Raw genomic sequence first — 16,301 nt, forward strand, 5'->3', positions numbered from 1 at the left:
ATGGACCAAACTAAAAGTCAAAATACATGTCATATACTTTTTTTTCAGTGTTCCTAAAAAAGTGCTAAGTGAGTGTATTTCTCATAACAGCCTACATGCATATGTGGACATTTTTGCAGCCGTTGGCATACACTAACTAGTAAGGAGTGTGGGTATACATTTGTGGTATGATAATATTTTATGTGTGTCAATGCTGAAGAAGGCCCCAGGCTGATTTTGATTGTCTCTCCCTGCTTCTGTGCATTAACCTATTAAATGTGTTTATACTCATCTGTGAGAATTGACGACTCTTTCTGTTTTTCTGCTGTGGCTTTGCTCCCGTTATAGACATTAGCATTGAGCGCTCCAGTTTTGTGAGTGAGCAAGTTGCACTGCAGCAGGCAGCTGAGCGTCACGCCTCAGGGGGAGAGAGAATTCCTCATGAAGAGAAATGTCTGTCAGTGGTTTTGTCGACATGTAACACAATTGAACTGGCTGATAGAGAGAATATTTTTAGGTCGGCTCCCAGTCTGCTGCAGTAGCTCATTGCCTCTAACGTATTCTCTTAACAACAGTGTTTTCCTGAAAAGCTGAATCACAACACTGTTCATTTTCACTGGTATCAACATCTCTACTGGACTGTAATATTTTAGGATCATGTAATTTTAATCAGGCGAAAATTGTTGTAATCTTGTTGGCATGCAACAACTAAAACACGTCTGAGTCATTTTTCAAAGCAACCCAAACAATTGGCAGATGAAACAGTTGAGCACCAGAATGCCAATAATTTGTAAATCTTTTGTTTGCCCCATATTTTGTGAACACAATATCTCAAGGTCAAAGGTCAAGATTGTTGTAAGCTTACATAACACATGTTTTGCACTTGGAAAATTGGTACACAGATGAACTGAAAAGAATTTGGTGGTCAAGCAAAAGTCACAGTGACCTTACAAATTATATCTTTGGTCTCGTGAACAAAACATCTCTGGAACACCATTAAGGACTTTCTTCAAATTAGGTACACAAGTTTACTTGGACTCAAGGATGAAATGATTTTGGTGGTTGAAGCTCAAAGGTTAAGGTCAATGTGACCTTGCAAACCCATTTCACCTTGTGGGTGCGTTATTTTACAACCCCTTGAGAGAAATATTTCAAATTTGTCAGCTCCTCTGTCTACCTCACACGTGTGTATATAGCTCAAGAAAAACTCACTGATTAAATTTGGGGATCAAAGGTCAATCTCATGATGAGCTAACAAAACATGTTTTTGTCCTCTTGATCATGATAACCCAAGTCTGTCTGGAGGAAATTTTTAAGATTTTGATCAGTTGTCACTTTGACTCAAAGATTGATTGATGTCCTGCGTCCTGTCTCCACAGTAATCAGATGAAAATTGATTAAATGTCAGTGGTTAGAGGTCAAAGGTGACAGTGATGAATGTCAAGTAAAAGCCAAAAAACATGCAAAGTCATTTAAAGACATACAGAAAACACATGAAGCCAGTAACATTAGCTCATCCTTGATATGTTCCGCTCAGTGAAAAACACAGTGCTTGATATCTGCTGTGTGCATTCAAAATGTCGATCCTCATGAAAAACATGAAATCCATTTCCCATCATGGATTAAGGTTATGAATCTTTTCCACAAACACAGTCAGATGAACTGATAACATGGTGCTGTGAAATCTGTCAGGAATCTTTTGAAGATGTGCTATAAGCTCTATCTCCCTCTTTCCCAGCAGCCTGTGGAGCTTCTGGGCCTCAGTATCAAACCTTGTGAGCCACACAGGTAGGTCTCCACTTCATATGGCAGAGCTGAAAAACTCTTCCTTCACCTTAGGGAGCTGCAGAAACTAAAATCCATTGCCCCTTTTAACCCTGAATGAAAACCTAGTTTATTTTAAGTATATTTACATCTTTGTATTGAAGTGTCATGGGACCGTATGCTGAATTCTTGGGTTAAAAATAGCCTCATCTGAGATATTCTGAGCTGCACCTGTGACACGCGTTCAATGCTCAGTGATCTCGTCTTTGTGCTCCTCTCATTGGCGTTGACATGCAGGAAGGGAAGCAAACGTGAAGGAGCATCCATCCAGAAATCATGACATTTTTCAATAAAGAGACTCCGCAGTGGCTGAGAAGGAGACTGAAACATTTCAAATATCCTCCCTGCACCAGGGTCATTTAGGACAAACATTCCAGGGATGCTATTCAAACAGGACACATTTATCTTACGTGGGTGATTTAGAAAATGTTTACCGACGTCAAATTAAAATTCCCCCAGTCGGGTAATCATAAATGGGTCACACTGTCATGAGAGATAAGGGGGATGAGAAATGCTTGTTTTTTTGTCTAGGTAAATTTAGTATTTGGGTTAAAGATCAAGTTGTCAGCTATGATTAATTCAATCAATATTTTTATAGATGCTGCTATCTCACTGAAAGCAGACCCTGCACAATGTGAGGCTCGGCCATCTAAAAGTTGAGCTATGATGACCCCAAGTGGACAAAGTGGGTATGTCTAGAGCTCCATTTGGACCTTCTTCACATTGTTGCAGGGTAAAAACTGTTTTTTTAAAGTCATCTCTCTATTTGCGTCTGTGATCTCACCCACAGCAGATGAGACAGTCTGGTCAGTTGTTTACTTTGTGAGATTTTCTTCTGGCCCGGCCTGCAGGATGTGACAGACCTGGATTACCCAGCTCTTCCCTCAACATCTGGGTGCAAGATGCCCGACCATATGAGCCATGTCTTCAATCCTGTCAACAATTCATCCTATTTTTTTCCATCCTCCTCTGGCATTCCTTTCCTCGACATCTAGTCCTTGCTTCTTCCTGCCATGACTCCTGCTGCACTGAACTGTCTGAATCTGTGGTGAAGGCAGTATCTAATTGTCAAGCTTAGTTAAATAGATTATCTACTAACAGAACATTCTTACTTAACATAAACAAAAGCTTAATTTCGTTTGACAGTTTCACATATTTGGGGAATCATTTACTTTTTTTTTTTTTAATATGGATATAAAGAAGGACAACCTGTCAGCTTCCCAAAATTGAAGCCAAATCATCTTGATCACCACCTTCCAAGATGTCAATTTTTTTCTTTTAATGTGAAAAAAATCCCAACATTAAACCTTTAACGTGTATACTTTCATGCTTTTATTCCAAATGTGAAGATACATTTATTAACTGACATAAATGTTGATTCACTTTAAACGTTGGATATGTTGACATGTAAAATACTTACTTATCTGACTAGTTTTTATTGTTCAGTGATGTAACTGACCAACAAGAAAATAGTGCACAGAAGGACTTTGAAGACAGAGCCACTGACATTCTCCCAGGATCACTTTGAGTTTGTTGCTCTCTCAGACTTTGATCCCTTGTTCCTAACGGACCAGCTCCTCCTGGATCACAGTCCAGACATTTCCTGTCAGGGCCCCGAGCTAATCTTTATGTGACTGTGAATGTATTACAATGGTGCCGTGCACTGAATCCTCTGGGCTCAGGTTTACAGAGGAAATGAGAGAATCTGTGGTCTCAGGTTAAGTCAGACATGCGTACGCAGAGCACCCCCCACTGTCATTCCAGTCCACATTTCATTACGACAGGAATCTTAAATCATACGGAGGCTTCAGGGAGCAGGCCAACGGGAGGATGAGAGAGGGTCTGGACCTGATCAGAGGAAATGCTTTGCATGTCACAAAAAAATGAATCAAACTGAGGCTGTCCTCTTCATCATTCATCTTCAGCTCTGGAAGATACATTACCCCCAGAACTAGTTTTCTTTCCATTGTGTTCAGGCTTAATTTGATCTGTCATAATTTCCCCTGTCGTTCCCTCAGAGGTCTCCTGAAAAGTCATTTCTTTTTTTTTACTAATCAGCAGGACAATAGAAACATAAACTATGTTGAACCAAACATAGAATTAATCGTTGGATGCACTGTGTATATTTATATAATTTTCAATGATGAATTAATAATAAATTGTAGTATTAAAGTATAAGTAGTAAAATATTTTCTGTTTCAAGTGAATTACTATTTTAACTATAACACCTGGAAATTATTGTGACATTACTAGAAAACGTAACCCATAAAACAAAGCGTTCACCATGATATTTTTTAAATTTCCTTTTTGTTTGAGAATGTTTTTTTTATCTTCTTCTCCTAATTATGACTGAAGCTGTTTTTAAGATTGTGCACAGAATGACTTTGGCGTGAATGAATTTCAACCACAGAGTTGAATGTAATGCCTGCACTGAATTAGCAGTGGTTATTTATATATGAATAACAATCAGTTAATTGAAAACTTGTGCTTATTGGCTCCACAAATAGTTTTTTAATGTTTGAACCCTGTTGAACTATTTGCATCTTTTGAAATGTGATGTGTGCTTTTATCAGTCGAGCCAGGAGCAGAAAGAATGTCTACAGTTCCTGGTCCATTTCACACATATGTTACACACACATGTTTACAGTACTCCACTGCGCTCTGGCCGGGGCCCCTGCTCGGGGGAGCGGCAGCAGAGAGAGAGAAAAAGAGCGAGGCAGAGATAGGGAGCAAATACGAGGAGGCTGATCAGAAGCCAGTATTGGCACCGCTCCGCTCCCCAGCCGGACCTCAAGCATGCAAGCCCTTGGCGGTGGGATAGACAGGAGGTTCTGGGACTTTGGAGGAGGAAGAGCAGCCAGCTGGAGCAGTAACAGAGTGGTATTGTGAGCTGACTGACGCCTCTGTGACGCAGAGACGCAGGCTGCCCGGGTGGCCTCTTCCTGGGCCCCATAGGGCCCCTCTCCGCTGATGCACTGCTGGAAGTGGGTCAGACAGACACAAGAACACAGGGTGGAGAGAGACTGGAGAGTTTGCTCAGCAGAGACCCAAGACAATGAGCATTCAAAAGAGAGGAGCTTGTGTACAGTGAGCTGGAAGAGAGCAGGGCAGAGGCCTTTGTTGACATTATGAAACTTCCAGTGAGGAGACGATTAGCAGTATCGTGGTCACATTATCTTACGATGATGGGTATAAGAGAGATAGTTGCAAAAATGTGTCTTGGTGCAGAATTTGTACAAAGTTCAGAATCAGAACTAACTGATTCAGTCACAATTTTAACTCCAGTGCCAAAGATGCAGCAGCAGTTTCTCTCCTGCCGAACACAAAATAATGAGTCTCATCATGAGGATTTGGACTGTTTCTTATAGCATGAAAAGGCCTCATTGAGAAAAGAAATCTTCAAAGCACAAGCTGTAGCTCGTCTTGCCAGGAGGAGGCAGTGTTCGCATTCAGCGCACATTAACATTCTTCACAGCATCCATTTTGCCTCCAATTCTCTGCAGCACTTAAGCTGCAAAATGATCGCCAGCCGTAGAAGCAGGGAGCAGCTAGTTATCATGTTATTGATGTGGGCTCCTTGAAGAGGAAGAGGCAGAACAAACACAATAATAATAATAAAGGGAGGGAGGGAGTCAGAGGAATGTGAGGAATGGAAGTAAAGCAAAAAAAAAAATCCTTTAAGAGGATGGACAAAGCTCTGGCCATGTCACACTTAAACCTGAAACAAGCCTTGAAATACCATAAAGTTGTTTTTGTGAGTGTTTCAGGGGATCGTGACCACACGCAGCAGAGACGGAGGATGTAGTCGAAGTGTTAAAACACTCAAACCTGCTCACAACTGAGCCTGAAAGCGGTTTCAAGTATTTCAACCTCCACCTACGCCCGGCAATTATAATCGGATGGAAACCAAGAATGAATAGATTTTGTGTTAAGACTGTAGCCACATCCAAACATTACACCGAGACGGAATTTATACCTTTCATCGTTTCAGGGGGAAGAGAAAAAAATCACATTCCAGTCAGCGGGAACAAGTGTGAGTGTGTGTGTGTGTGTGGTTACGCTTTACATCTGTCCTGGCATCCTGTCTGAGCATCATCTGGTTATTCATTCTGTTTGTTCTGAAACTGAACATGCTTTGTGTTTATCCTCCCACACACAGCCACAGCGGGGAATCCAATAAGTTTAAAAATTGAGCTGCAGACTGTTTTAAGGAAAAAATAAATAAATTCAGCCTGGAACTGATGACAGCAGGGATGGACATGTGGAGTTTGAGAAACAAAAAACTGATCACCATCACACAGTTGCTCGTGGTAAATACTTTATATGCAATTGTTTCTTGATCTTTGCAAACACTGTATAGAAAACACTGAAGTAACACTGTTTTTTGAACATTTAAAGCGCGTCTGAGCTGTCAGACAGACATGACACAGTAATCTAGAGCTTTATAAACATCCCCCCCACCTCTCTCTCCTGTCCATACTCAACCCTCACCACATACATTCCCTCCACACACTCACACAAACACACAGCAATCAGGCTCTCCACTTATAATTCACAGTAGGCTTTATAACACTGTTTCTGTACCGCATGATGTTCTCAGCATTTTTTTTATTATTATTTAAAATAGCTATCAACATTTATACTGTAATATTTGGAAAGCGATACATTTGTATTTACATAAGCTTATTGAGCGAGATTCAAATACAATGTGTACATATGTATAGTCGTATGTAGGGTGCGTATATGAGAGTGTGTGCTGACCAGAGTCTTCTGATCATTCTGTTTGAGTCACTGATCAATGACCATTTCCACTGATAGCGTCCAGTATGTTCAACACAGTCCAGTTAGAAAAAAGGAGAAAGTAGCCTGGCGCTGTGGCGAGTTTTTGCTCCGCAATGGCGCCTAAGTTGCTCAGAGAGGCATTGCAGGGCAACAGAGCAAACTCATCATCGGTGCGCTCCCCGTGTGGCAGTCTGCAAGGACGTGAGGAGATCGTGGGAGACTGAATTGCTCACAGCACGTCAGACTCATCGTACATTCAGCAGAAGCCAGGAGGCGCCACTTGTTTCGTTGGACGGCTGGGAATTTATTTTAAGGTGCCTACGACCTCAGCGACTGGCACATTCAGACTCATACTTTCATTTCATACGGGGTTAAAGTAAGAAAACGTGGCAAATGGTCACAGTACCATATCTGATTTTAAAACACTTTCGTACGCATCAAAAACGGATGCTTCAGGAGCGATGAGAAGGCCCTTCCCCCCTCTAATCTTCCTCCCTCTACCTTTTTTATCTTTCACACAGAGATGCACATCATCACACATGTTACATTCATATACACAAAGTACCAAAGTAAGCAATTACACCTACACACACAGAAACACACAAAGAAATGTCACATACACGCACACGGACTTGGGTGAGAGACCAAACTAATGTGAGAGGAAAGTGAGGCACATAATCCGACAGGCAAAATCCAGCCTGAATTTTGGTTTACTTAAAACAGAAGCCATATGTGGATGATTACGTTGTCTGAGACATGCCCAGGCATTCAGCCTAGAGAGAACTTTTAAAATGTAAAATCATTTAGCACCTTTAACAAACTTAACATACTCGGATCTGCAAGTACCTTAAACAGAGACAGACGTAGAAGCTCTGGCTCCGTCGTCCACATGAGTAACAGCCATGCCAGCAAAATCATTTCGGGGTTTGGACTAAGGTACTATAGTGATGATATGAAGCAGTGCTTAAAGGCTGAGCTATTCTTTCACATCGTCATTTGCTATATAACCAAGGCATTGTGACAGAGATCCACATAATTTAACATTTAAGGAATTTATGTGCTCCAACAGTCTCATAAACTCTGGGTTGGGACCCAAAATAGGTCACTGGTCTAGTGCTGCTGGGTCCCAACATGGCAAGAGTAGCAATAGGTTTATAATGAGCTGGGGTCAGAAGAACAGGGACTACATTTTGTTGTTTCTCAGATGAAAAAGCTTAAGAACCACAAACTGTGTTTCTGCTGGGTGCAGGAGCGACAGTGGTTGAAAAAGGAACTGTTGAGTCTAATCCTTGAGGGCGATTACAGAGGTGCTTAAAAAGGCCCTTGTGGGTCTTTATTCAAAGTGGCAGCTATTTGTTATCCCTGTATGGAAGTCTTTTGTAACTCCTTTTCCATCTACCTTCCCTTGACAGTATTTAAAAAATGACTTCATTATCCTGGGTGTGTTGGTTCACGGGGTCAGTTAATTTGATTCCCAATTGAAAACGGAAAGAGAGATAGTAGGGGAGAATGCAAAAAGCAGGTCATCTGTCCATCCTTCCAGTCACCCGTCACTTTGTTAAGACGGGGGAGAGATCAGGAATTTAGGCGAGTTTCTGTTCAACCGTCATCTGGGGTCGTGTCTTCAGGGGTGGATGAGTCCTCGGCAAAGTCATCCGATGAGCCGCTCTTGTGGATGCGGCCGTCACTGCGCATGCTATGGAAAGTCTTGCGGAAAGCCTCCATCATGGAGTGCGCCAGCTTCTTGGCCTCCAGCTTACTCTCACACTCCACAGCATGGCAGTCCATCTGGAAGGACAGGTCGTCGTTGATCTCCCTGTAGATCCAGGCAAATACGTTGGATCTGACGCTATGGTCGGCTGTGCAGTAAGCGATGCGGGCCACCTGATAGGTGTCCATGGTTACTGATGCCTCGCTGTGGTCATCCAGGTGGTGAAGGCGCACCTGGAAGGGCCGAATCTCCAGCAGAGAGCTGCCTGCAGGGCAGGTGCCCTGCTGCTGCTGGTCCAGGGCACGACGTTCCACCAGACCAACCACTGCTGACTCTGTGCAGCCAGATAGGAACTGGGTTCCCGAGATAGTCACCTTACCCAGGTAAGTCACCTGCAGTAAAAGAGACACAGAGATGCTATTAGACTAAAATTTTCCCACAGTGCAACATGTAAGAGATGTAAATATGCAGTTAAATATAAATTGCAATGATGAAATAACAGGGGTGTGATATGTCAAAAGACATTTCTTTTTAAAAAACAGATTTAATAACTGGAAATAACAGAATCCCAGGGTGACATGCTGTCATACTGAGACAATTATATTATTAAAATTGTATGTATTTTACATTTCAAAGTCAATTTCAACAATACAACCTAAAAGTGACAACTAGAAGTCACTTAAAATAAATTGAGAAATAAAAACTGTAGGAACATGTTAAATCTTCACATAGGTTCTCTCGCACAAAAGCATTTAAAAAAGTGGTTCAGAAGATGTGCGTCGAAAATCAGAAGTCAAAGTGTTCCAAAGTCCATGTGTTTTCAATGCGAACCCCCAGTTACATTTTGTAAGCAGCCGAGACCTGGGAATGACTAGGATTGGTAATGCACACAAGAACGTGAACAAAGCTCATGTTATTTCCCAAAGAGAAACTGCAACCTGCAACAAGAACCAGAGAATACCATAGTAATGACACCACATACCAGGAGAGTGATAGACTGAGTCGATGGAGAGGGATAAGAGATGAGGGAGAGAGAGAAAGATAAGAAGTGATCAAAGCTGGAGATTTCTGTGGGCATGAGGCCAATTCGAGATTGGTCCAGGAATAATGGCTGACTTGTGCGCTTTCTCTACATGGTGTTCTTTATTATAAAAATACACCGAGGAGGAGCCTGCTATGAGTCAAACGCTCAAAGAGTTTTCACTCATTTCTGTGTTTACACTGGGGCAGGGGAATACTCTGCACACTCAAGAGTTCATTACAGCTGCCCCACATTTGACACACGGCTGCAGAAAACACGAGTGCAATGATAAGTGTGAATACTGAAGGGGAAGATTGGTATCATATCACAGTCTGGAACATTTGCAGAAGATGTGGCCTGCATTCGTCGCCCAACATCAAGTCTGTGGTCTTGATAACACCATTCCCTTAAGAAATTTAAGTGAACTATTATCCCAAAGCAAGGTTTTATGATGCTGATATGGGAAAAGTCCACCCAGCAGATCAACAGACACCAAAGCATAAAGCATGACTGAGCGAGTGACTGACAAAGGACCAGAAAAAGACATAAAGCAGAAGCTTGGGTCCTGTTTTATTTATCACATGATCTGACTGCACCCGTCTAGTCAACCTGCCCTCATTCTCTGCTATGATTTTGACTGAATGGGATCTTTCAGAGTCAGCATGTAGAACAGCCAGCCAGTCACCAGCCTCTCCGTTAGACAAGCAATTAGTCCTGTGTGGGATAGATATAGCATTTACGATAAAGGCAAACAGATGTAAAAACGTGTAGCGCAGGCACTAATATCTGAAGTAAATTGTAGTAACTTGTCAAATATCTTTGTAAAACATTCACAATGTTTTTATAAACCCAGAGCTATGATGCCAACAACAATTTCTTTTATACAAATATGAAAATGAAATAATTCGAAAGGTCTTCGAAAATTCGAAAATGAAAATAATGGGGAAATGGAGCAGCAACAAAAGGAAGAGGTGAGCGAGTGAGAAATTGTAAGTAGAAGTACAATATGTTAAAATAATGTTCTTTGAAATGAGAATTTGTAACAAATAAAAAACTCAAAATACTCTTAGCAACAAATGTTATGCCACCATCAGAGATATGTCTTATCTCTGGGCAGTAAGTAATGTAACTGAACAGGATTTCTCTAAGTTCTGTGAACTTGACCAAGAACAGTGATGTAAAATATTCCATGTGAAAATCAGGTGAATTAAAATGTGTTTCGTATTTTTCCTAAATGTTGTCATAACAGCTACAAGACTGATTGGGGGTGAACTGTATCCACTTATACACAATAGTTTTACATGACTTGGCCCTTGAGGGTTTCCTATATGCAACAGTGATCCAGAGTTCCAGGCAGTGAAAGCAGCTGCCTCCTCAAACATGGTTCTCATTAGTGACCACAGGGTGGGACATCACACCAGATCCATCAATCAGCTGACTACCACAGGTCTGCAGGAGCAGCGTGGAGGCTGGGCAGTTTGCTATAGTCAACCACACGGACACCCTCTCGTAGCCAGAAGGCGGTCAGTCACTCAGTCAGCCAACAAATCTAAAGACTGAGCCAAGAGTCTTCAGCCATTCAGTGTGCTGTTAGTATGTCAAAAGACATGGAGAGAGTCATTATGGACTTCTTTTCTCTGATAATCATATTTTGATATTGAGTTACTTGTTTAAACTGTGATTGTTTCTACTGATTGCTCACTTCCTAGCTGAATGAAGGATGACTGCTTTGCCAGGTTTTATTTTCTTACAGGAGCTGGGAGTCGTCCAACGTTTTCTCTCAATCTATACATGTCTGCTTTACTGTCTCTGTTCTGCTGTCATGTTACAAAATGATGTATGTGCGTGGATAAATAATGCTGGCATGGTGAAGAGTTGCAGCCACCTGCTATTTAGCCTGAATAAGAACAATGCCCAACTTTGCTTTTTTTTGTTTGACGGAATGCTAAGTGGAACTCCCACATTTGATTGGCTGAGTGACATCACATGTTGATATACAATGTGTGCAATTGGTCAGTAAGTGTTTTGTGTTGCTAACTTGCTGCCATAAAGGCTAGAGGCGCTGCACCCCTTAAAATACAAGCACTTTGTCAAAATATGAATGAAAACAACAATTCTCAATGATATTTCGGTTTTTAGGTCTGGGTAGGCCGCAGTCTGGGTCCAAATCCAGACCAGTGTCTGCCTATTAGTGACCTTTGACTTGGAGCAAGCGTAAGGGAAGGAGAAAAAAAAGAAATGAGCACACTAAAGATGGTATTAGCTCAGGAGTAAAGTCCAAAAACAACAACGGAACTCACAAGATTATCAGAGCAGCAAATTCTTTCTGTTCTTTCTTTCCAAAACAGTTCAAACTTCTTACAAGTTTGACCAGTTTTGGCTGAATGTTTCCCTCCGAGTAGCTTTTACCTTACATGAACAGATGAGTACAAATCAGATAAACTAGAATAAGATAAGTGTGTGCGTGTGTGTGTGTCTGAGTGTGTGTGTGTGTACAGTGGAGATAAGTGAGGACTGTGCGAGGTGAGGAGGTCACCAGACAGAGCAAACATTAGACTCTGTTTCCTCTAAGTCCAAAGCAAACATGCAGCTGAAGAGGAAATTGTTACAAGAAAGATCGAGGACAGATAGAGATAGAAAGAAATGCTGCATATCAGCCTGTGCTCATACAAAAAATTCACTAACTTGTTGGATGCGTATGATTTTGGGGGGATTATAGTGCAAATTCAACGGTTTTAACTTAAGACGAGTCTGAGCCCATTTACACCAGGTATTAAAATGACGTCTGCGGGAGAATTTTGCAAATGTAGAAGGGAAGCTGAGTTTGTTCATTTATGTGCACTAAATGTGAAAGTGAATCTGGAGTTTATTAGGTTTGCCTCCTGAAACATGTCAATGGATTGACAAAAATGTGAATAGGTTACATACTATTGGAACAGCAACTCAAAAACAAAAAAGCCAAACAAGCATTATTGGGCTTGCTTGAATACACTGCAATGATTTCAGCAATACAAGTTCAATTTAATTTATGTAACTTGTGTAAATTCTGACACTCTTGACAAAGTTGTGGTTCATGGTTATTGTATCTTTGTGAGGTATTTTGCTGCAATTATATTGTAGCACCAAACAAATGGCCATTTAACAACTTAAAGGCTCATTTATCATGTAACCATCACTGCCCATCATGGCTGTCACATACTTCAATGCGACCTTAGATCAGATACACCAATTTATATACACTGCCATGTATGCAGATGCAGATTGAATATGAATATATATCTTAATAAAGATAAACCTTATGGAGTTTTGTGGGAAGAGTCTATTTAGGCTTTAGTGAAGCATTAAATACTGTTTCAGATTAAAGCAGCAGATGACTGAGATCAAGTGGAATATCCATCCAGTTTAGGCTCGCTTTGCAGAAATTAATCAAAGTTTTAGATTGTAATTTTTTTTCCCTTCCAAAAATAATGTTGGAGGCAAACCATTCAATCTGTCACAATCAAGTAGGAATTTGAGTAGAGAACCACTTGATGCACAGGAGGATGAAACTGTTCAAACTGCTGCAAGTGTCATTGCCCCTCAAAACATAATACAATACAGTGACTGGTGAAATAAAATGGAAACCAGCTTAAATGTGCAGGGAACACAGCTGTAACCTTTCAACACTTACCGCCTCAAAAACCTCAGACTGACCTGCAAACGTATAAAAACTTAAAGACAGATAGTTTGTCAGACAATAACTAATAAGTGACTAATATCCACCAGCAGAAATACCACAATTAGAAATATGTTTTAAATGGAGAATGTGCTTTGATACGTCCTCGTAAAAAGTTCTTCCTCCTTAAAAATAAGGTTCAGACTTAAAACCACGACCTCTGATAGAATAACACAGAAACAAGCGTCATCACAGTATCGGCTCCACCGTACATGATGTAGTTTTGGTTTGTTGGCAAACTTTTAGGAAAATTATACTTTTGCAGACTGAAAGAAGCCAGTGAGCCGTGATCACGTTGAAATTAAAAGCACAAATCTAACATCAGACACCATATGAATTAAATATGAGGACACAAAACAACAGCATGAGGTGGATCTGTGCACAGTTTGAATGTCTGGGAGGAAATTGCAGAGGTGGATCCAAGACAAGTTAGTGAGCGACTTTAAAAAGCTACAGCTGTGAGTGAAAGTCAGTGTGAGTGAGTGTGTGAGCGCATCGAAACAGTTTCCAAATGTACAAATCATGAATTGGAACAATGAAGAGACAAACACTGACCCAAATGATCGTAAAATTCTGCAGATGGAAAAGAAACAGAAAAGAAGCATGATTCAGGTTGGACTCAGTGGAAGGGAAGAAACGAACAGCTTTTCTGTCCATAAACTGTATACAAAGATGGAAAACATGACAGCTCGCCAAAAGTGAAGCCAAAGCATCTAGATATCCCCCTGATGGCTGGCTGTCGCATAGGCCGTAAAAATCCTGCCTCATCCATGTTGATGGATGAGAAATGGAACAAACTGAAAGTCAAAGTAGGCCTACACTTGAGATAAAATGTTCTAAAATATGGTTTCTGACATTTTAGGTAGCTCTCATCACACTGTTGTATGTTCAAGTGCTATTTTTTCTGGGAAGTTTGGTTTTAGCTAGTTATTTGATGCTATAAAAACGACGTGAAACCTCATGATTGACAGCTGATACTGACTTGGTACTGCGGCTCCATCCCCTGATCGCTACTGCACAGACTTTGGCTTCAGGTGATGTCTTCGGCGCAAGAAGGCAGCATTTATATCTGTGATATTAAAGCTTCATCTCTGAAGAGTGGGAAGAAGAAACAAGTCCACTATCTTTATATACAGACTGGGTTTTATTATTTATTTTTAAAGCTATGCACAAAATTGATACATCTAATCGACTCTGTCCCAGACCAGAACACATCTGCTGTCCTGTGCTCTGGCAGCCCGCTCACCAGTCGTCTCAGTCTCAGACAGGCAAGCTTAAATCATTTCAGAGAGCTACTGAATCCCCATTGATTCAACTTTCCATGTGTTTCTCCTCTTTGTCCTAAACTCTTCGCGTCTCTTGTCGTCCCTTCTTCCCAGGACTCCTTTCTCTCTTTTGCCCCCTCTATCCTCACATCTACTGTTGTGCACCCCCCTCCGAGGCTAATTGGTAACAGTTATATACCGTCAAACTGAAAATATTGAGTGCATTACATGAAGCAATACAGAGACAGAAATAATGATGAGTTACAGGAACTACGGCCTTTGGGGGCTGCAAAGATGGAATTCTACACTGACAGAAAAACAGACAGACATACAAGCTGGAGGGAGAAAGAGGAAAAAAACAGTTTGGGAAACTTTAAATTTCAACTATGCCAAGGTAAGATGTGAAGTATCCACTGGATTCCAAAACTAATTGTGTTTGTGTACCTGTTTCATAGCAGAGAGAGAAAAACAATGAAATGGAGTGAGAGTGTTTGTGACACTGAGATGGGGGGAGGAGTGTGGTTAAACACTAGCATGTGTGGTGAGACATGTGGCCACCATTACTGACTCTTGGTTTGTGGGGGTTATTGTCATTTTCTATTCTTTCTTACTCCTCGATTGGGTGACTCTTGATGAGCCGCTAGACCTGCAAGGAGGAGGGTGTATGACACGGAGGAGACAGCTGAAGTCGATAGAGGGCTACAGTTTGCAGCCTTAGGGAAGGTTAAAAGAAGTGGCCAGAAAAGTTTAAGTTGCAATGAGAGGATTCACCACTCATGTCTGTGTGAGAAATATGGAGCACAAGCAAGCAGCTGGTTAGCTAGCTTAGCCTAAAGACTAACAAACGGGAAAACCAGATTGTATATAAAGATGGACGACATGACGGCTCCCCAAGAAATAAGCCAAAGTGTCTTGATTGCTCCCTTATGGCTGGCTGCAGTAAAAGGTATAAACCCTGACACATCCATGTTAATGGGTGGGACATGGAAAAAAATCTACATATCGGAATCTTTTCAGCTACAATGATACTAACACTTTACATTACCCTATTCATACATACATACATTTTATTTCTCCTCTTAATTAGCTACCTTTAAAAGTGCTAGCTTGAGGAGCTAGACGGGCAGTTTCCCTGCAAATGGAGCTTCATATTAACAGAACAGCTTTGAGAGTGGTATCAACCTTTAATTCATGAAGGGAAAAATCAACAACTCAAAAAAAAAAACATAAGAGCAAAAGTCCCTGATACATATTAATCAGATTTTGAAAAAATTCCTACATTATGGTTGTACTGCAATTTTCCAACTAATTCTTCAGTGAGTGCATCTGTAGCCCTGCAAAAATGTCCACCAACTGTTGTGTCTGTCCGGAAAGACATCACAGCATAAATCTGCATATTGTTCTAAGACACATATATAATAATCATCAGAGGGGTTGTGCAAATGCTGCCTCATTAAGTCATTTATCTGCATGTTTGTAACACTGCAAAATACTTGACTCATTAAAACCATACTGCAGTACATGCATGCCAATACAGTCACTCTGCCACCACTACATGCCAGCTACAATCCAGTCTGAGTTTAATGATGAATGAGGCAGACAGATTTTAACATTTAACATTTTCTGATGAGTCACAGGATGAAAACCCAACAATGCCTGATAAACCGCAATTATGCAACGAACAAAGGAGAAACAGACGGACAGAGAAACTTATAGCGATAAACAGATGTGAAGAATATGCAGAGAAGCTGATAGAAAGCAACTTAATGCAAAGAAAGACAGAAGAAAGTGAGAGATACACAGAGGGAAACCTCCGCAGCCCAGCAAGCAAACCAGTGGAGGGAAAGACAGTAACATACTGGTCCACTCACGCACAACACACACACACCGTCTGTGTGTCTGTGTCTGTCTCTGTATCTGCGTGTAACCTCACAGGCATGCATGTGTATCAGAGGTGTAGAGCTAGGGCAGCTGCTGCGGCTGTTCGGGCCACAGCTGGTTCAG

At 41.2% G+C, this 16,301-nt stretch overlaps 1 protein-coding gene across 1 annotated transcript in view; it reads right to left on the minus strand.

Moving 5' to 3' along the window:
• Positions 1-6,108: 6,108 nt before the first annotated feature.
• Positions 6,109-16,301, minus strand: part of pid1 (phosphotyrosine interaction domain containing 1) — a 30,725-nt gene continuing 20,532 nt past the window's right edge. The window contains exon 3 of the mRNA XM_020095303.2: positions 6,109-8,688. Coding sequence (XP_019950862.1) covers positions 8,185-8,688 — 504 coding nt within the window. The 3' untranslated portion in view covers positions 6,109-8,184. The remainder of the gene's footprint in view (positions 8,689-16,301) is intronic.

The sequence above is a fragment of the Paralichthys olivaceus genome, chromosome 11, assembly GCF_024713975.1.
Source record: "Paralichthys olivaceus isolate ysfri-2021 chromosome 11, ASM2471397v2, whole genome shotgun sequence".
Lineage (NCBI taxonomy): Eukaryota > Metazoa > Chordata > Actinopteri > Pleuronectiformes > Paralichthyidae > Paralichthys > Paralichthys olivaceus.